The sequence below is a fragment of the Telmatherina bonti genome (genome assembly GCF_933228915.1).
Source record: "Telmatherina bonti genome assembly, chromosome: 2".
In the NCBI taxonomy this organism is placed as follows: Eukaryota; Metazoa; Chordata; class Actinopteri; order Atheriniformes; family Telmatherinidae; genus Telmatherina; species Telmatherina bonti.
Genome location: NC_136620.1, coordinates 11,835,941 through 11,857,636, shown reverse-complemented (window position 1 = coordinate 11,857,636; position 21,696 = coordinate 11,835,941). Strand labels below are relative to the sequence as shown.

The 21,696-nt window shown below is 41.1% G+C and overlaps 1 protein-coding gene across 1 annotated transcript in view; it reads right to left on the bottom strand.

Moving 5' to 3' along the window:
* Positions 1-264: 264 nt before the first annotated feature.
* kiaa1549la (KIAA1549-like a) overlaps positions 265-21,696 on the bottom strand; it is a gene marked incomplete at both ends in the record, with an annotated part of 161,564 nt that continues 140,132 nt past the window's right edge. The window contains 9 exons of the mRNA XM_079249890.1: positions 265-294; positions 423-577; positions 652-797; positions 3,563-3,660; positions 5,345-5,510; positions 6,842-7,083; positions 9,300-9,432; positions 13,711-13,931; positions 14,883-15,007. Coding sequence (XP_079106016.1) covers positions 265-294; positions 423-577; positions 652-797; positions 3,563-3,660; positions 5,345-5,510; positions 6,842-7,083; positions 9,300-9,432; positions 13,711-13,931; positions 14,883-15,007 — 1,316 coding nt within the window. The remainder of the gene's footprint in view (positions 295-422; positions 578-651; positions 798-3,562; positions 3,661-5,344; positions 5,511-6,841; positions 7,084-9,299; positions 9,433-13,710; positions 13,932-14,882; positions 15,008-21,696) is intronic.

Sequence of the window (21,696 nt, the reverse complement as noted above, 5' to 3'; positions counted from 1 at the left end):
ACCTAATAAAGCTTTTTAAAGCTCAGCTGGGTCTCATGTCTCATTGTTTGTGTTTTAGGAGACACCATGGTAAAAAAAAACTCGTCTAAAAAATTTTATATACAATATAAAAAACTAAACAATATGGAATTCTTCCATTCGCCTTTGGTTTTGTTACACAATGCACCGTTAAAGACAATGAACATGCAAAGCACGGCAACGTGAGACGTGCTGGGACCCACCAGCTTACTGAGTGTTCCCACTCAGTTCTGCAGGATGTCCACCTCAGCAGATGGTCTCCAGGTGGCGTGAGCTCTGTGGGGAGATGAAACAAGAGCTGCTTCAGCCGATGAAAAAGCCTTTCACATCAGACAGTTAACAACGTGCGGTCTATTTAACATTACAGAGATGTGTGTGTGTGTGTGTGTGTGTGTGTGTCTCACAGGTGTGTCATTCCACTGCCGTGGCAGGTCTTCAGGTTCAGGCGGATAGGACATCCAGGACGGACTTCGGTAGGAGGACGGTGGAGACATGACAAAGTAATCTGAGTAGCCCGGGCGGTTGGCTGAAATAGCGTAGACGGCTGTTATTGGGTTTCCTGTGAGACGTAATGAACAATGTTAGGAAAGTGAAAGTGCACTCTAACGGCGTCCGCGTTAAACTCCGTCCTACCTGAGTAGGTGCTGATGGACTGGTCGACGGTGACGGCGGGGAAGGGCGTCCTGGACAGCGGCAGGTATGGGGCGCCGTTGTGCTGCTGGGCCTGCAGCTCTGAGGCCTCCGACACGCGAGGCTTCATGCTGACATCCGGGGTGGAGCTGATGGTGGAGAAGAGACGTCTTTATTATTCCGGCTGGGACCGATCGCATCTTTAAGAGGCAGCTTAAAAATTCGCTTTTGGATGGATCATTTTTGAAGTCATAATTGTTTTTATCCCTTTTTTTTTTTTTTTTTTTAAATCTTATTTCTTATTTTACTACATGTTAACTTTTATACATGATGTTTTTATTCTCTTAAATTTTGTAATCTCATTTCAATGCTTTTATTAGTCTTTTATTTTTATGTTTGATGTTTATTATTATCTTAAATTTTTATTTAGTCTCAATATCTTTTATTTGTCCAGTGTTTAAGCTTACCGACACAGTTATTGGGATTGAGACAGCGCCTCTTGAGACATAATGTGTTTGCTATGTTATGTATATGTATGAGCAGGCATAGCTCCTGGTATCACTGCAAAAACTCAGGCTTAAAAAACAAGAAAAAAATATACAAAAATTATGTAAATGTTGCTTAAAATAAGATAAATTACCTGCCAACCGACACAAGAACATTTGGTTGTCAAGACTTCCCAAAACAAGTAAAAATACTCTTAAAACAAGAGGAATTCTCTGGCATAAAAACTAAGAATTATCTTAGCTTTAAAAAAAAAAAAAAAGCATATGTGTACTTTAAGATTTTTAATCTCACTTAGATTTCAGTTTTTGCAGTGATGGAGGATTCCTAAGAGGGACATACTGGAGTTAAAATGTTAAAAAGTAGAAACAAGGATGAACTAAACCTAAAAACAATAACAACTAAGAACAATACATATTAAAATAAAGATGAAGAAGTTTATAAAATGATACTTCCCATTTTTTCTTACTCAAAGGTGGAGTATGTAAGATTTTTAATATTTAAAAAAAATTAACTAAAGAAATAACTACAATCATAATTAGTTTTTTTTAAAACATGTAGGTTCCAATCTGTCCATATTTGATGTGTTATTAAATTACAATACTAATTAATGACAAAGACCCTTCTCAAATGTTTGCCTACCAGCAAAAAAAGTGCTTTTTGTCATTTGTCATTAATTAAACTTGTAATTTAATAACACATCAAATATGGACAGACTGGAACCTACATGTTCAATAAACTATCTAATTATGATTGTAGTTATTTTATTAGTTAATTTATTTTGAAAATATTGAAACTCTTACATACTCCACCTTTTAAGAGCATTTTTTCCTCCTCGAAGCCTCTGCTAAACCGCTCTCAGTTAATGCATATAAAGTTCTACAGAGTGACTCATTCATCTGAGTCAGGTGTGTTGGAGCAGGGACACATGAAAAACCTGCAGAACTGTTGGACCAGAGTTGGACAGCCGTGGCTGTAAAATCTTCATAAACATTCAGTATGACCGCTCTCTGTCTGGCACTGCTCTCAGATAAACCTGACTTTAGCATTAACACGAATGCTAAATATGTATCAACATGAAGATAAATGTGCATAAAGATATAATCAGACTGTACATTTCTGCTACAATAGTAAACAAGATGAAGGTTCATTAAACATTAGCATTTAACAACACGCTTTCTAATTTGTGTGATAACAAACAGTCATCAAAGTTCATATCCATGTCAGATCACATGCCGGTAATTAGCATATTCACTGATCCAGAAACACCAAATGATGTAAAGCTTTAGACATTTACGCTATTTTCAGACACAACTGGATCATTTCCATGAAAAAATACACGCTAACAAAAAACATAGTTGACCCAAATAACCTAAGTGAGGCTCGATCTCTAGTATTTTGCTGACATTTTGAGAGTCTTGATGCAAACTGTAACCTCAGTGTTTGAGCTATCTCTGCAGGGTACCGCTCTCTCAGCAAACCACAGTGCATGATTATAGTTCTTGCTCTACATCAAAGCACAGTCCCCCTGCACTGCAGAAACACCAATGACTGTGTGTGTTACGCCACAGGACCAGAGGACAGATGAGGTCGCTGGCAAATCTCATGACCGTAATGCACTGAGCACATTAATGTTGCACCGTGCATACTAAAGAGGAATTAACATGCTGCTCTCTTCCTCCCTGAGGGCACAGAGGAGCTGATGTATGCCGAGCAGGACTGATTAACTACTAAAAAAGTGCGTTACATAATATTAGTGGTCACATGCTTGTGGGTTTTATTTTAAATTAAACTCACCTTAATTATAGAATTATAACTCAGAGATCTGTTAAAACTAGAAATGTCCAAATGATGGCTAAAAGAGGGCTGAATTCATTCCCATGCTTCCGCAGCTTTTCCCTGCAAAGCGTGGTGTTGCCAGCTTGTCCTGTAGATGGCGAGCCCACCCCTCCGTGTGCGCCCCAGCAGCCGAACAGTCAATCATTCTCTGCAGTGCTAAAGTGCCCAGCAACACAGCGCGCACGGCAACAGCAATGAAAGGAAGAGGATGCTCGGTTCACGTGATGCAGACGGATACACGGACCACAGAGGTGCAGTCACTTCAAATAATCCTGATTAACATTCCCATGCTGTCTACACCCCCCCCCCCCCCCCAGTCTGTATTCTCCTGTGTACTCTCCAGCTTTAACTGTAAACCTCTATGTGATGGAGCGTTAGCCCCGGTGCTGCAGTTTAACTGGGAGTCATCCTGGAGGTCTTGTAAATACCGTGTGGGATTATTTCCTCTGAAATGTGGTGAATGATTCCATCAAATAGTCAAGCCTTCAACACGGAGGGGGTCTTTCAGTGAGGGGACGGTGTATGTGTGTGGATGCTTTTTTTTTTTTTTTTTTCTTGGCTGTGGAGTTACCGTTGGAGCACAGTGCCAGGTGGGGGTCCTGGTCTGGAGGGGATTAACGGTGGGGGAGAACCGATGCCCATATCTGGAAGCTGGGTGAAGCGGAAACCCTGTGGAGAACATAAATGTCATTTAAATCTCTTGATGAATTAAGTATAACAGAATGCAATAAATACACAACCCCAAACAGACAAGTGGACCACGGCTGTGGAGCCGGACACACAGAGGGAAGGAAGCTTCATCTGACGGTGGCGGTCCAGTCATCAGTCTCATTAACCTCCGTAAAGCTCCTCCTTTGCTGATCAGCTGAGTGCAGCACAAACACTGACAGCCGTAAGATAAGCTTGACACAACGTCCACATGAGACGTGTCCTCTGCTGTGTGCAAGCAGGTTTTCGTTGTGAGCCAGCAGTGGAAAACTCTACCAACAATGTATTCCGAACGCGCAAACATCGAAATAAAAAAGCATCAAAGTGATAAAACCTCTGCTATGAAGTGTACCGTCACGGCTCAGGAGGGAACTGGACAAACCTGACATAAATTACAAAATAACTTGCACAAAAATGAAGTGAAAACTGAATTATTTCTACGTAATATTTATATACAAGCAGGGCTTACAGGTAAAATGTTGCCCTTTAACACTGCAACTATTCCACCACTGCTTATTCATGATATTACATTGATTTTAGTCAGAAAACAAAAATAACCCCCCCCCCCCCCCCCCCCCCAACCTATATGCTCATTATTCCTAATTCAGGTACCAGAAAGGTGGGTGGATGTTATGTTGGGCGGGTTCTGATGGATGAAATATGTCCAAATGTCAGGACTTTTTATAATTTGGATCAACTGAGAGAAAGAAAAGTTAAAAAAAAAAAAAAAAAAGGGTTGAACTGAGGATTTCCGATCTAGAAAAAAGTCATAAAACATAATAATTCCTCAAATTATAAATTTGTTTTGATCTTTATAACAAATTTCTGACTACTTGTTTAAAAGCACTTTGGATTCTCAATGATATTGGATCCAATCACAGCCATTTAGGGAACAATAAAATGTATTTTCTGTCATTACACAGACTAATGCAGCATTTCTGCAGCAACTTTTATGATTAACTCATATTCTGTATATGAATCTTACGCATTTGCACCACATCACAACAAATGTGAAGCTTTCAGGTAAACTATAAAACAGTAATATTCTTATTAACATAAGCAACAAACAAAAACCAGATGAAGCAGCTAAAGACCGAACCTGAGGACCTGAGACTCTGTCACCCAAACTGTGAGTGTGTTTGAGGCGGCAGACTTGTGTGCAGATCCTCACCAATCCTGCCGCTCTGCTGCCGTTATTCATCCTCATAATTAGCAGAGCCTCATCCAGATCGCGCTACTGTGTGAGTCTGCAGCAGGTTCTCAGTAAACTCCGAGGAGAGACTCCATAAACATCTGGAAGCAACGCTCACGACTTTTGCTTCCACTGTCATGACTTATCATACATGAAAGGTGTTTTTGAGTTTTGGAGACGTTTGTGCGCCTCTCCGGCATCTAAAGCTAAGTAAAGTGAAGTCTTTGCACATTCTGCGATGTCTGTGGATCAGTGTTTGGGTTGAAATGCGTGAAAATGTTTCATATTCTGGCTGTGAGAGCCAGCAACTTTGCTGCCTGGTTTTGGGGCAACATTTCATCCAGCATCATGTACAGACATGTTTTACTCCTTAAATGTTCGTTTTTATTGACACAACTTTCCACATAAGGTTGTAAAATAAATGTAGTTGTGACGTTGCTGTTCAGAGCTTACTGGTTTGGGTAGGCTACACTGGTGCATGTCCTCATAGCCTGCGCTCCTCTGCCTGCCGCCACACGGGTGGTTCATGGTTCCCGGGGCGCTGGTCACCCCGTCGCTGTAGTGGCTGGTGTGGGACGGGTTGTAGGCGCTGTGGGCGTGATGGTGGTGATGGTGGTGGCTGTCAGTGAGAGAAAAACCTTATCACAAAATGTAAAAGGCACTTAGTAAACCCAAAACTGTGATTTTATTTACAACACTGTTGTGTGGTAACCACTTTTCTAAGCTTTTGTTTCGACATTACTGTTTCCACAGTAAAGGCTTTTATTTTGGCGCTGTTCTTGTGAACTTTCGGTTCTATCATCTTGTAGCAGGAAGTTGACTGTAACAACGGAGGGAATTAACATGATCTAAGCTATGGCTGTTGTACCGCAAAAGCTTCGGAATTCTTATAATTAAGCGCCTAGCTGGAATGGGAACAAGGTATTTTTCTGTTCTGACATTTTATTGTTGTTTTCTTTAACGTTCATTCATTTTCTGAACCGCTTATTCCAATTCAGGGTCGCGGGGAAGCTGGAGCCTATCCCAGCTGGCTTTGGGCGACAGGCAGGATACACCCTGGACAGCTCGCCAGTCCATCGCAGGGCCACACAGAGAGATGAACAACCTCTCACGCTCACACTCATTCCTAGGGGCAATTTAGAGTAACCAATTAACCTAACATGCATGTCTTTGGATGGTGGGAGGAAGCCGGAGAGAACCCACGCATACACGGGGAGAACATGCAAACTCCACACAGAAAGGCCACTGACCAAACCCCTCCCCAGCCAAGGATCGAACCAGTGACCCTCTTGCTGTGAGGCCACAGCTAACCACTGTGCAGCCTTTCTTTAATGTGATTCGTTATAATAAGTGTTCAAATGCATTATTCTTGTAACAGCTAAGCCAATATCAGAACCTTAAACTGTAGGAAATCGAGGTTATGTTTTTGATAAGTGAGCCTTTTGTTTGTAAAGTACTTTATCTTGTCCTTTGTTAAAATGTTGTGCTGGTGAATAGATGTTTGTGTGTTTATAACACTAAGGCTTATTGCTTATTACTTATGAAGAAAGGAGCTCATATTATGTTTCTGTCCTGTCGCTCTTACGGTGTTTTCTGAAGACTAAGGAAGATCACAGAAAACGGATCAAACTAAATAAAATAATTCTGAAACATCGGTAAGATTCACCATCGTCTGGCTGGGTTAGCTATACAAAACGCAAACTTGAGTCGACACATTCCTGTCTTCATCTTTTCTTATATCTGCAGTGTTTCTCCGGTGAGCCGTGCAAACATATTCAGACTGTTGATCTGTTCTGCTTTTTCATAAACAGCTTAGGAGTGGGATGCTTGCTCTTCCAAAGCGAGTTCAAGCTGCGCACCGGGAGACCTCTCTCTTTTCTTCGTCACACAATACTGTAAAAGATGCAGATGTGTTGAGAGCCGAAGTGTCAGCGAGAAATACAAACTTACTTGGTTGGAGGGGAAGGGGGGTCGTGGTCCGGAGGCGCCAGGCTGAAAGCGTTGCCTAGCAACATGTGCATCTGCGTGCGGACCTCGTCAATGGATGGCTGTGAGCTGAGTGTGGAGGAGTCGGAGCCACGGTGAGCTTTCACCCCTAAACTGCTGTTCCCGGTACCAGTGGATCCGCCTCCGTAACCAAGAGAGCTCATCAGACGGTCCACGTTGGTTTCCTCAAACGGTTCTGGTTCACCCTATGGGGGAAGCACACGCGCACACACACTCAGCCAGCAGTATGAAAATGTATTAAGTTTCTAAATAAGTTATCAGAACACATCCCTAATTGCCTCAGAAACCTGTTAAGTTCTTACTGAACAAATAATCCCCAAGGAATGCACATCAGACCGCGTTATGCACTCCTAACAAGTACATACCTGCTTCTTTATTCGCTAATGAAACATATATGAAGTAATGTCTTTAAATAAAATAAGGAAAGAAATGCGAATCCCACATTGCCACTGGTGGGTTTGTGGCGGATAAACCAGGCTGGGAGGGGTTTTCAGATAGTTTAGGCTATAATGCTAGATGGTTGTAGCTCAGTAGGAGCAACAGTTTTCCTGCCAGAAGTAAACCTTGAAAGGGAAAAAAATAACAACTGCAGTGGACATCCACAGCAGGAGGTTTAGGACAAATCTTCTTCAACAACTATTTCGATCTCTAGGAAAATAGAGGATATTTTATTGTCTCTGATTATGGTCTTGTGATCTCAGTGCCAAATTTAAAACCATTAAAACATACTGTATTATTGGGATCAAAGCACTGCTTTAGGACACATTCACATCAGACTTTTTGATTCGAATCCAAGTCCGTTTGCTCAGAAAGTCCGCTTTGTTTGGACCAAAGAAGGGGACTCGGTCCGCCTACAAATGCAGGTCTCGGCCCGTTTCAAGCAGACCAAATACAGGACTACAAAAAGAAAAGTCACTGCTTGCATTTAAAGTAGCATTGCATTGTGGGTAAATACATAGCGATCCCATCAAGAGTCCTCTGCCTCGTCTGGTGTTCATACTGTGTCCATTGTTTCAGAGTATTTCTGTAGTATACTTGCATAAGACACAATGGAAAAATTTAAAAAACAGCAATAGTTTTCTGCTCCATGTTAAACTTTAAACAGAGTTTCTTCTTCACACGGGTCTTGTCCTCTCTTTTGCTAAGATCATGTCATGTTCTTAGGTTGAGTTAGGCTTAAACATTTAAATGAAGAATGATAGCTAAATAATCTCCATGTACACTAAAGATTCAGCACATCAGGTTAATTTTCCAGACTCAATAACCTCCTCTGTCAGTTTTAATTATATTTCCTCTGGTTCATTAATTTGAGCAACAGAGCTGCATAATAACCTAACAGAGTATAGTAAATATTTAACTGAATAAAGATAATATGACATCACAGCCATAAATCACAGTATAAACACACAATTTAAAACAAAACAAAAGCAGAAAACAGTGCGATGCTTCAATCTGTTACTTGCTTTTCACTCATTAAAGTAAAAAGTGACTACATATATAGCTGAGGATGCTGTATTATCTCTGTATTATCTCTGTATCTGTTTCGCACTAACAGATCCTCTCTGTTCTCCCTCTCCAGCTTTAAACCATTTGCGCATGCAGGGCCATTAACCGCTATCGAATCTCCCATCTGAATCCATGAAAAGGCTATAATCATATTCAGAGTCATTGACATTCAGCCAGGTAGCACGGTGGCTTGTTACTATGGTGCATCGGGGAAGCAGAACGATGGCGTTTCACTCATGCTCGCTTCATCCATCCACTTTTATCTCCTTTTTGTCTTTCTCCATCTTTTGCTCTTGATAAAACGAAGGAATGGCTCCTTCTGATTTGAAAGTTTCTGCATTTCTTTATCTCTGTTTGGTGGAGGTTTATAAAGTTCATCAAAGGGTAATTTGTTAAGCCTCTCGGTCTGAGCTGAAAGCCGCAGAGAGAGAGAAAGAGAGCGCAGCAAGGGAAGCATTAAAGCCCAAAATGCTCTCAGAAGATTATTCTATTAGACTGACAAAGTGCTTGTGCATTACTTTGCCACAGCATAAAGTGACCCGTTTCATCTTTGCTGTGTGTGACTCAGCTGGTCAGAGGTTGGACCTGAGCGGCTGTTTAACAGCTTGTGACTGAATCGGACTTTAAAGCTTTGCACATTCATGGTGCTTTTTGTTCTGGATCTCTGCAAACGTAAATCCTTCACCTTTTCAACTCCTAGATCTTTGGTGAATCTGATGTCCTGATTAAAACTGGGGGATGTGCAGGGTCTATACTTCAAATGGTAATAAAAAGAGGGAAAACTTTTGTACAGTATATGTTCTAGTTTGTTTTTTAATCTGAAATGTCTCCAGCTCTGCTGGCATCATTGGTGCTTCGCTGCTTCAGGAGAGGAATGAAGGGTTCAGTGACTTACATCATAGCCGTTATTGCGGATGCCCCTCCTGGATCTCTCCCTGAGCACCAGCAGGTCCATCTCTGTTTCCACCGGGCTGGGGCTGCTCAGAGACTGCCGGCTCCAGTAGGTGGGCTCTCGTGGGTGGGAGTACCTGAAGCTCAGGAGAGAAATAAGACTTGGTGTCAGAGTTACAAGTTAATCGGGCTGTGACAATATGCTTTTGTCCCGATTTGATTCAATTCCAATTTTTTTGTGTGCCGATTCGATTTAAATTGCGATTCTCACAATTCTTCGATATTGCTCATTTTTGTAGAATAAAAACAAACAAAAAGAAAAAATGTACAAAACCTTTTTTTTTGCTTGTTGTTTTTCTTGATTTCAATTAGGAAAAAACAACACAGTAGCCAAACCATTATTCTGCTGCTATAATGCCCTAGAAGACAAGTAAAAAGATCAATAAAAACAAAAATGACAAAAATTTTATAATGGATTAGTTTGATTTTATCTGGGAAAAAAAATTTAAATTGTGAAGCAAAAAAATCCAGATTTTCGATTTTTTTAACCCTTCAAGTTAATGTTACATTCATAGGCATCCAAGTTGTTATGATTGTTAGTATTTACAGCAGCAGCATGACTGCTATCTCTGCAGAGGAAACACAAATAGGACCAGAAGAGATGTAGTGCACATACCAGACCTCTAGTGGGCAGTAACACTTTAACGACACACCCAGGTGTGTGCCACATCCTTATAAGCCCAACACATCAGCAGCCTCGCGTGCTAACCGCTAGTTATCTGGTGGATGTGACTTCTGCATCGTCACTGACGGCATAAATGTTTAACCATGTTTTGCTTCACCAGACCAAGTGAATTACAAACATACAGCTGCACATACAACAGGAAGTCTTTATTGTTCATGGCTTAAACTGGGTCTGAGTGTGCAGTATTATGTGAAGGATGTCACTGCGTCCGAAAGATTCTGATTCCATTTCACACGGACAGGATTCGCCTTGTGTTGCAAGAAAACTTCACTTTGGAGGTCGTTGTCAAATCTTTGCAGCTTTATCCACCCAAACTTCTTAACAAGGCTTTTTATCATGAATTGGCTGGAATTGGTGTGTCTGTAAAGCACCCTGAGATGACATTGTTGTGAAATGACACCGTAGGGACGACTGTTAATCTGTTATTTTGGTCATTTTAAAAACAAAGAAACTAAAGCAAACAGTGAAGTAATACCATTTCTGTAAGCATCATATTCAATACACTTTAGCTAGCAGTATTTTAACACAGATCTTAAATATAAAATTAATCAAAAGGTTCATTTTTGGTTGTTGCAGTTGTCAAAATAATTTTGTGGAACTGGTTTTTAAATTAATTGAAAAAGCAATTAGTGAGTTTTATACTTGGATCAGTTGAAGGGGAACAAAGGGGTTATTTCTGTTCGTTTGGATCACATTAATACCGCTGCGGAGGTTTGGACTTTCATAATGACTGGAGCTCCCAGTAGGTTACTGGTTCAGCTGTCACTGTAGAGCAGGGGCGCTACCATCCTGCAGGTTTTAGTGTTTTCTTGGTACAACACACTTGATTCAAACAAAGAGATTCTCTACCAAGGTTCATCTTCTGCACCTGCCCGTTAATGAGCCTCTGATTTGGGTCAGGTGTGTTCCAGCAGGGAAACACTAAAACCTGCAGGATTCGTTGCTCTTGTGGAGTTGGAGATCCCTGCTTTAGGGTGATGCTCTCCTTCCATGTCTATTTTATTCTTTACTATTGTTCCTTCAATCACTTAGTCAGCCCATTTTCTTTCTGTGTCAGTTAGAGTGGAATATTTTCATGTTCAAGAAACAAGTTGGAGATGATTTGAGCTTTGTGACATGGTCCAGTATCCTCCAGAAGATGCTACACTGTGCTCAAAAATGGATGGACATGGTCAGCAGCAATACTCAGGTAGGCTGTGGTGGTTAAACCATGCCATACTGGTGCAAATGGGGTGAAATGTGCCAAGATAGCATCCTCATATTATGACACCACCAGCAGTCTGAAGTGTAGATAAAAGACAGGATGGGTCCATGTTTTCTACTATCCTACCATCTGAATGTGGAGATGAATGGAGACTCATCCGGCCAGGCCAAGTTTTTCCAATCTTCTACTGTCCAGTTTGGGTGAGTGTGTTCTTAGAGTGCTACCTGGTGTTGCAGAAATGTTGTGCATTTAGGGATGCTATTCTGCATACCTTGGAAGGAACCAGTGCTTATTTTACATCTTGTCGCCTTTGTTTCATCTCCAACCAGTCTGTCTATTGTCCTCTGACCTACAGGAGACTGTAGTCCAGACAGCAGCTGCATATTTTTTTTTTTTCTGGGCCACTATCTGTAAACCCTACAGATGGTTGTGGGTAAAACTCCCTGCAGATCAGCAGTCAATGCCATGTTCAAAGTCCCTTAAATTTCCTTTCTTCCTCATCCTGATGCTTCATTTGAACTGAAATCATGTCACCATAACTAAATGTGTTTAGTTTCTGCCACGTGATTGGCTGATTAGCTATTTGTTTAGGTGTACCCAATAAAGAGGCCAAATGGATGTTTTAGTTAAAAGAAATAAAGAAAAAAATTAATATTATAAACAAATTCTTAAATCAGCCATACAGATTTCCACAGAGCTCAAACTTTTCTTGCAGCTACAGGCTGAACGTGTTTAATCGCTGAGTTATAGTGGGAAACAAAACAGACACTTATCCATATAACTGGTAAAATATTAACACATTGGCCAAAAGTAACCTCTCACTCGCTTCTTCTTCCATGTTGCTTAGCAACTGTGTTGCACAGCTGCAGATCTACACTAAGTTTTTCTTTCTTGATAGAAAAGACGCAATGCTATTATTATTATTATTATTACAGAATAATCAGAAGTCCTAATTTACTAAATAATTTCCAAACAAATTAGGCTGTTTGTGTCTGATGTTATCAGCCAACAATAACACACTTAGCTTGATGGTTTCCTATAATGAGGGAAATGAAAACGAAATAGAAGAAAATGTAAAAAGAAGAGTGATTGTCATGTGTGTAGCTTTAAACCCTTATGACTTCCAGGAACTGCATCATTCTCCACATTGGCAAAAACATACCTTCAAAATAATTTTCTCTCTTCTTTGTGGCCGTGGTGGCTGTGCTATGAGTCATCCTGCATCTGTCAGCGGGGATTGTGATGCTTCTATAAATCGACTGTGGTTTTCCTGAGCTTTACTGGATTTGTTGGACACATCTGTCACAGCTGATGGTTTATGTCGGAGTTCAAATTAAACTATCTAAAAATGGGTGAAGTTTGGAAGCAGAGCTTTTGACAGACATGCAGGTCGAAAGCAAATTGTCACTATGAATAAGATTCAGTCACTTCTGTGGAGCTAGGAGAACCTAACCGATGGACTGATGGGAGACAAACTCCACCAGTAATGTCTTTATGCTCAACTGGCCATTGTTCATCGATATGCAGGTAAGATAAACATACAGGATGTCCACTTGATGGAAGGCACAGCACCCAGCTTCATGATTAACTTGCTGATGAAGCCATTTTTCCATGCTGCCAGTTGGCCACACACACACACACACACACACACACACACACACACACACACACACACACACGTTGACCTGCCATCTCAGACTGTTATTGGGCGGAGGGGCGGGAGCTGGTGGCGCCACCTTGTGGGTGTGTGAGTGAGGTTCTGTCTGAGCTCGCCTTTTGTGGCCTGCTATTGGTTCACAATAATTTAAACGCGGAAATACTCAGAAAATCCGTTTTGATCCAATTTTTCACATGATCTATCCTTTAGAGCAGAGGTGTCCAGCTCCGGTCCTCGAGGGCCAGAAACCTGCAGGTTTTCTATGTATCCCTGCTCAGACACACCTGATTCAAATTAATTAGTAGTAGCGCTTAATCAGTTGTGCACATCATTGGCTGTTTGATCCATTTAGTGGAAGCTAGATGTGTTGGAACAGGAATACATGGGAAACCTGCAGGACAGCGGCCCTCGAGGACCGACTTTGGACACCCCTGCTTTAGAGCACGAAAAATGCTACATAGACATGTGAGCACAAAACATATGATTTACACTGGAGTTGGACTTTCACTGTATCCTACTGGATTTGGTCTCGGAAAACTAAATCTCCGATCCAGTTAGAAAAATACTTAAACAATTCTGAGAGAGTTTTTAACTCAATGTTTGAAAGAAACAAGCGACTGAGCTTCAGCTCATCAGTACATCCCTACAGTCAAACACGGTGATGGCACTATCATTATGTGGGAATGCTTTTTTTTTTTTTCGCAATTACCTTCTTTTTTTGCAGTGGTTTGATTTATATTCCTCATTAGCATATGTTAAAATCAAGATTTTGCTACTTTTCAGGAACCACCAGGAAGTCTACACCTCACCTCTTATGACATCCAGCAAAGGAAGCCCTCTTTTCCTCAGCTGTCATCGCCTTTTTGATCCCGTTGTCGTGCCGACTGTGTCTGGAGTCACGGTGACTGTAACCATGGTTGAGGCTCTCGGATAATGAGAACTCTCCGTAGCCTTTCCTCCTGGCCTTCTGACGCAGTTTGTTCCTGTAGTGCTCGATGTCCGACTTCTGCTTCAGTCCAACATGGTTCGCCTGCAAAACAACAGAAACACAAGTGATGACTTTCACTCATCATGTTAATTTGCTTAGAGGCAATCAACTAAAACAAGTTTGAATTTTTTATAAAGTAATTTTTCTTTTCTTTCTTTATTTTGGCAATAATTCCAGATAATAAAAGAATGTGTTGTGCCCTTAAACATAATATGTTCTGCCAAAGCAGACCAATAAGTTGCAGCTGATGAACTGGGAAACTGAAGAGAAACCAGTGGGATTTTCTGGTCCTACGTCAGATAGGCTGAGGGATAATTCATCATCAGCCTGTTTCTGCTGCTGTCTCAGCAGGAGAGGCGCAGAGAGGCTGAGGTGGAAAGAGAGTGAAATGTGACAGGCTGAGGGAAAGATTAGAGGAGGAAAAGTGTTTGTTCCAACAACAACTAAATTCAGTAACAGAACAATGTGTCCCGGGGGGGGGGGGGGGGGGGGGGGGGGGCGCGTCATGTTGTCACTATGAGGACGGGAGGCTTCATAAACAGACAGCTGAAATGCAAGATTGTGACATAACGCAGTTCTTTAGTTCAATCATTTTGTTTGAACTCATTCTGAGCTGGATATGATGTAACACCATAAATTATGTCAACACCAAAAGGATTATCAAATATACATACAGCTGAAAATTTTCTTAATTACTTTTTCAGCCCTAGAATTGAAATTATTGATTGCAATTTCCAAACTTGAATGATCCAGCTCATAACACGCCTACCAGTCGTTGCCATGTTGTACTTTTCTGTGTGACTCATGTCCCAGTTTTTCTCTTCCCTATACTGCCAACACTGCGTGCTTACCTCACATCTGAATGTGACAAAGCCTTAGAGGTGCTGCATGTGTGCATTACTTATAGTTATGTGTGTGTTCATTATCTATTTACATATATATATATGTATATATATATCTACAGTATGTGTGTGTGTGTGTGTGCAGACTAACCTCGCCGTTGACAGCTACAGAGTCTTGGCTGTGTGAGGAAGAGGAAGGGTAAGAGTAGGTTGGCTGGGCTGTCATGGGCTTAATGGTGATGAGACGCAGAGATCCTGAATGTTCTTCATACGGGTCTGTGAGGAAGACAGATGAGTTAGTAGCAGAAGCAGTAAAGTCCTCCAGCTAGTGTAATAATGATCATAATAAAAATGTAACAGTCAAACAGGAGAGAAGGTTTTTAAATGGAGCCAGCTGTTGTTTCTGGCATGTTGTAAAAACTTTATCTCTATGAAAGTGTTCATGGGATGTTTGGCCCTAATGGGTGCCCGTAGACATCTGCTAGACAAGCATTTCTCCTAATGGCCAACAGGGGAGCAATTCCTGCTGTCATTTATTTTGTGTATAATGATTTAAAGTAATATTACGTAACATTCTGACCATAAAACTCTGTGTTTCTGATTAGGTTTGATGGTACATTGACGTTTTTATGCACATTCCTGGAGTTATAATTACCCTTCAGCCTCCTGAGGCTGAAAAACGGCACAACTTTATTCATCCAAACCAGGGCATGACATTGTGCCTTATAGAACCACGTCACATGCCAGTAACTAGATAGCAACACATTGGCTAGTTTAGACCTGGACCACGGTCTATTCAGAAAAGAAAAGCAAGAAGCTAATAATGGAGGAAATAACAAGCAAAGTGACAGAGTCAGGGAAAAGATTAGTCAACATCAGTCTGACTTTTTACAGCTAGTGAGAGCTCAGAGAAGAGACAGGATGAAAGAGAGATCCCAAAGTAGCTGTGATTAAGGGGCCTCTTTGACTCTAAGAACAAAAATTCAGTAGTCATGCTTTAAAGCAACACCACATAACTTTCCAACTCTAAAACACTTTGCTTCTCACTCCTTTTGATGGCACACTGACATCCACCATGCACATTCCTGGAGCTATCTTTGCCCTGCTCTTCATCATTTTTCCTCCATCCAGTCACATCACTCTACAGCTGGATTAAACCTGACAAGACCACATTACATTCCAGCAACTGGATATCAACACATTATGGCTCATTCTGGAAAGAAATGCAAGAGGTTATCATTGAAAAAAGCAATAAAAAGAAAGACGGAGCGAGAGATAAAACAAGTGAACACTGTAGTGACTTTGACTGGCTGGAAAGAGCTCAGAGAAGAGACAGGATGCATGTCAGATGCTGAATTAGCTGTAATTAGGGGGCACTTCAGTGAGAAATTTTCTAGTAGCAGGACTTTAAAAATGCACTACTGAACTTTTCTCAAAGACGACATCTAAATTACCGTCCATCCTACATCCTTCATGTCCTCTGAACTATCCAGCCAGTAAAAGATGTCTTATATTTTGACCAATCCATATACACTATTCACAAAAAGTTAGGGATATTCAGCTTTTGGGTGAAATTTCACAACAAGCCTAAAATGCATTCAAACCTGTACAGGTGAACTTAATGTGATCTTCTCTAAGCTTTTAAATGCACATGTCCAACTGCTAAATGTTTCAATAAATTTTGCACAAGTTGCTGTTCTCTAACAAGGAACTTAACGGCAAAAATCACGGTAGGTGTGTGATCCTTGAATTGACCAATAAATGTCCTGGTTCAATTAGAGCTGGTGTTTAAACAGTTGTCCTCATCATGCTGTTCACATTTTGACATCATGAGACCAAGACGACACCTAACAATGGAACAACAGTCCTTCGCCATTGCGATGCTTCAAACAGGACATTCTCAGACAGAAGTGGCCACTGAGCTTGGAGTGTCACAGAGTGTCATCAGCAGGTTGCAACAGAGATATGGAGAGACTGGAAGAGTCACAGAAAGGCCTAGAAGTGGACGTCCTTTGGCCACATCCCGTGCTGATGACCGCTACATTGTGAACACTGCCCTGAGAAACCGGATGATGAATGCCACTCAACTCCAGGCACGTTTAAGAGAGGTGAGAGGCACCCAAGTGTCACGTCAGACCATTCGAAACCGTTTCCATCAGCGTGGTCTGCGTGCTAGACGACCTGCACGGGTACCTGACCACACCACCAGGCACAGGCATCATCGTCTTGCATGGGCCAGGGAGCATTTACGCTGGACGAGGAACCAGTGGGCCTCAGTGCTGTTCTCTGATGAAAGTCGATTCACACTGAGCAGAAATGATGGCCGGCAACGATGTTGGAGACGTCAGGGAGAGCGCTATGCATCAGCCACTGTTGTCACCAGGCCAGCTTTTGGTGGTGGCGGTGTTACAGTGTGGGCAGGGGTGTCCACTTGGTACAGAACTGCCCTACACTTTGTGAATGGTACAGTGACAAGCCCATACTACCTGAATAACATCATTAATCCAGTGATTGTGCCCCTACATGAACAGCACAGGCCTAATTTCATCTTCATGGACGACAATGCTCCTGCTCATCGAGGCCGCATCATCAGGGAACGGCTGTTGGAGACTGGTGTACCTCAAATGGAATGGCCTGCACTCTCTCCAGACCTGAATCCCATTGAAAACCTGTGGGATCAGCTGAGCCGTCGTGTAGAGGCTCGAAACCGTGCACCCCAGAACCTCAATGACCTGAGGGCTGCCCTTCAAGAAGAGTGGGATGCCATGCCTCAGCAGGCAATAAGTTGCCTTGTGAACAGCATGAGACGTCGTTGTCAAGCTGTAATTGATGCTCAAGGGCACATGACGAGATATTGAGACGTTCACATTTTTAGTTGTGGTGTAACTACCATTGTTGTTACCTTTTGTGTTGAATGAATTTTTTGAGATGAGGAAATCAGTAGTGCATCCTTCTACTTAAATGTCTTACTTTTATGATATTATATCACTGTAGCATGAACATATTGCATTTTCCATAAATTTCACCTGAAAGCCAAATATCCCTAACTTTTTGTGAGTAGTGTATATTGATCACTACTCAGTATACACTACTCACAAGTAGTGTGAGTAGTGTATATTATTTTGATGATCCATAAGGTCTTAAAACATGACATGTCATGAAAACAGAAACACTATCTAAAATTTTAAATAAAATCAATAAGAAGTTCGAACATACAAAGAAGCAGCAGAGAAAGTACGTGTTGCATGTTTGAGAAAAACAGTTTGGTGTCTTTTTTTAATGGCATCTTCACACAGAGCCCAAAACGTCCCGGTCTTGTATTGTTTTGTTCCATACTTACAGTGCAAAATAATGGTACATTTAGCATTTAAAACAAGATTTACCTATGATGAAAACCATAGATTTACAAAAGCATCCATGACAAACTGAGTTGAGGTTTAGTTGAGGTTTGTAAAGATATATTTCTCCTGATGAGGCAACGTTGGCTTTACACAGTAAATATACACTGTCCCAAACATAATATGAAGCTCTGTACCAAGCTGGATACTTTATTGCATGGAACAGCAGATGGACCGTGTTATGTTGCGTTGGGTCCGCCATGACTCACTGCCTGACTGACATCATATGGCGCTCTGCTTCATTGTACAACTTCAGCTGCAAACTCACAGTCACCCATTCAACCTGGCAGCAGCTCAACGTGCATTATTTGTTGCCGTGAGTGCATCGCGTATCAAGTGTGACAGTCAAGGTCAGGTGGGCGTCACAAGCAGCAGACATCGTGGACCAGATTGGACATCATGACGATGCATGAAGAAAACACAAACCCTGAATTCTGGCTGCTTGCATGGGACAACTTCTACTGCTGCAACAACAAACACAAAAATCTTGTTTTAATGCAATATGTGATATATTTCCTGCTGATTGTTCATTTCTCTTGTTGCAACTGAATATTACCCAGCTACGATGGCTGTTGTCTGTAAAGACAGGTGGACCAATGGAAAGTTTAGAACTGTTGAAGAACTAATAAGGGACTTTAAAATGAAAATATGTCATGTGGAAATAAAGATTCTTATCTAAACCGGATGCCTCTGCTTTTAGTTTTTAACATATTGAGTGCGTTACGTTGTTTGTGTTAGTCTAGAATGGTTAGCTGGCTCGGAGACTACAGAGGTCGGTGAAGCTAACTTCACTCTGACTCACGTCTTTCCAACTCAGCTCCAATTATTTTCATTTTCACATTTGTCATCAGTCCCGACTGTTGCTGACTCAAGTGAAACCGCTAGAGGGTTACAGGCTTATAAACTCCCAGTTGAGCTTCATGCTACCGTCACATAGCGTCTATCTGCAGCACCTTCAGCATGAACACACACCGGCAATTTGTCCACTTTTGTTCTAATAGTGCAACTTAATGCCAGTTTTTGTTCTCTAAGGGCTGGTTCTAAACCCGGTTAAATGCAGAGGGTTGCGTCAGGAAGGGCATCCGGTTTAAAACACGTGCCAAACATTCAACTGTACCATGATTTGCTGTAGCGACCCCTTCAGAAGGACAAGCCGAACGGGAACAAGAACAAGATCCACGAGTGAACTTATGATTTCCTGTAGATTAGTCCTGCATGCAGACCTTAAACTGGGGTTTGCTAAGTGGGGGGAAGGGGCTCTGAACTGCAATTTACTCACTATTTCCTACAGTAACAATTTGGCTAATTTTTTCTATTTGTAAATAATGTAGTAGATTTAGTTTTTGTGAATGAAAAACATTTTTTTAAATAAAATGTTTCAGCTACACTGACATGACAAACCACTCCAAGCATCCGGCTGTCCCACCCCCAGAATTCGTACAGCATCCTCTCACCCACGGCCTAACCTGTGTAATAACATCTGACTTTCCAAATATTTTGCATCTTAAAGCAATGAAATAGGCAGATGTGGTGACTGTGTTATGTCAAGTGGCTGATAAGAGTTTTTGCTGTAATCAGTGAGGTATAAGCAGCGTGTCTGCAGCAGTGATGACAGAAATACAACGCAGGATCATCCAAAGTAAGCAACTGTCAAGGAAAAGTTTTAATAGGTTTGCTTTAAAATCTTTTATTCTTATATTATAAACTTTTCTTGACCACTTGAGTTGTAATAATTAGCTAACTCACTGGCTGCCAATGAAGTCTTTTTTTTTTATGTCTTTTCAAATCCAATAGTTCACTCCAAAGATGGCAAAAAACTTTTTGTTCAGTTTCTGTATGGAAAGCTGATTTAGACGGATCCGTGAGTAAAAACATCTCAAAATGCGTCGAGAGTGAACCTCGAAGACGCCCCTTTCTGCAGTCCCAGAACTTGAAAATGATTGAAAAACTTTATTTGAACATAATAAAACCTATAAACAAAAACAAGAAAAAAAACCCCATAGAAATAAAAGATGACAAGATGTTCAAAAGGGGTGGGTAGAAGCAAAAGCTTATATGTAATCCCAATGTTCTGACAGTCCCTAAAGAAGAGCCATTATGCTCCAAAACGCTGGCAGTATGTAGCAACGCCCTTTTTTCTACTTTTATTTACTTTTTCCAACCGGTGCTCCAGTATGGTCACCCACCTGGTGGAAAATCAAACCAGTTCTTAGCTCATTCTTGATAACACCAGTCCTGAAACAGCTCTGAAACCATCTGAAAGGTTGCAGACAATAACATATTTTGTTTTTAAGGAGAAATTTCAATCATTTATAATAATAAGTAATATGGAGCCAAATGGATTTATAGTGAAGAAATGGAAACATTTGTGTTCTCTCCTCATGGATCTCAACAAACCTACCTAGAGATAAATAAAGGCTATTAACTTTATCTGCCTTTATAAATGTAACATATACACTCTACTGTTTTCAGACATGTTTAAGCACCAACACAGAAAATGTTAGTGTCCACAAACTTTCACACACTGTAACACTGTACGTAGCTTGTTTTGTGAAAGTTATTTGACATCAGCACTGATCAGTAACTCATGCTCTCACACCACTCATTGTTGATGACTAACATTTGACCCTAAATAAACAGTGAAATAAATCCATATAACAGACGAACATCAGTTAGCAGCAAAAATATTATTTTTATCAAGAAGAATCAGTAGATATTTAACGGAACAATACAAAAGCTGATATTAACCATCTATAACCTTCTTTCTAGGAAAAAAGCATCATTCTGACTGTGACAACCTGCATTGTTTTGACAGAAATCCCATCAAAACCTGGTGTTTCAGCAGCAGTGTCAGATCTGCTGCGTGTTTGTGTCTATTTAAGTAGGTTAGGAAGAAAAAAATGCTTCTTACTGTTGAAGCTAATTAACTCTGAAACACCCAGTTGTGCAGTTTATCAGTGTGTTTCTTTTACAAGACGAGGATGTTTCTGGGTGTCACTGGTTCAGTTTTATCTCACACATACGCTCTGGTTCATACGATGGCAAATAAGGCCTGAAGTGACAGCACTCACATCTTCTCAAGCTGCTTTCCTGACTTTCCTCTGCGAGATGACTAGAAAGAAACTTCGGGATCGTCTGGCGGCTTTTTATCTCCACGCAGAATTTTAAGTTGTGTTTTGTGGAGTGAGATAAGCCGTAAGGAAGCAACTTAAATGCTGAAATCCCAAACACCAAACAAATATTTTCTGATTTAAAGGCAGGGTATGTAAGATTTCAAGGCGATTCTTTCCACCACCAGGTGGCAAACACCAGGTCGTGAGCAAAACCACAAAACTGCTACCTCCACAAACGACCACAGGTTGGCAGTAATGAGCAAAACTCCCCCCTCCTCCTTGCCAGCTCCAATGAGGGCAGGAATCGCTTGTGAGCTGTAGCTCAAAGCCGCTCTGCAATAAATGGGCTTATACTCCCCCTACTGGTGGAAAAAAAGTACTTTTTTTTACTGGTCAGAAAACATTCAAGAAGGGTCTTTGTCATTAATTAAACTTGTAATTTAATAACGCATCA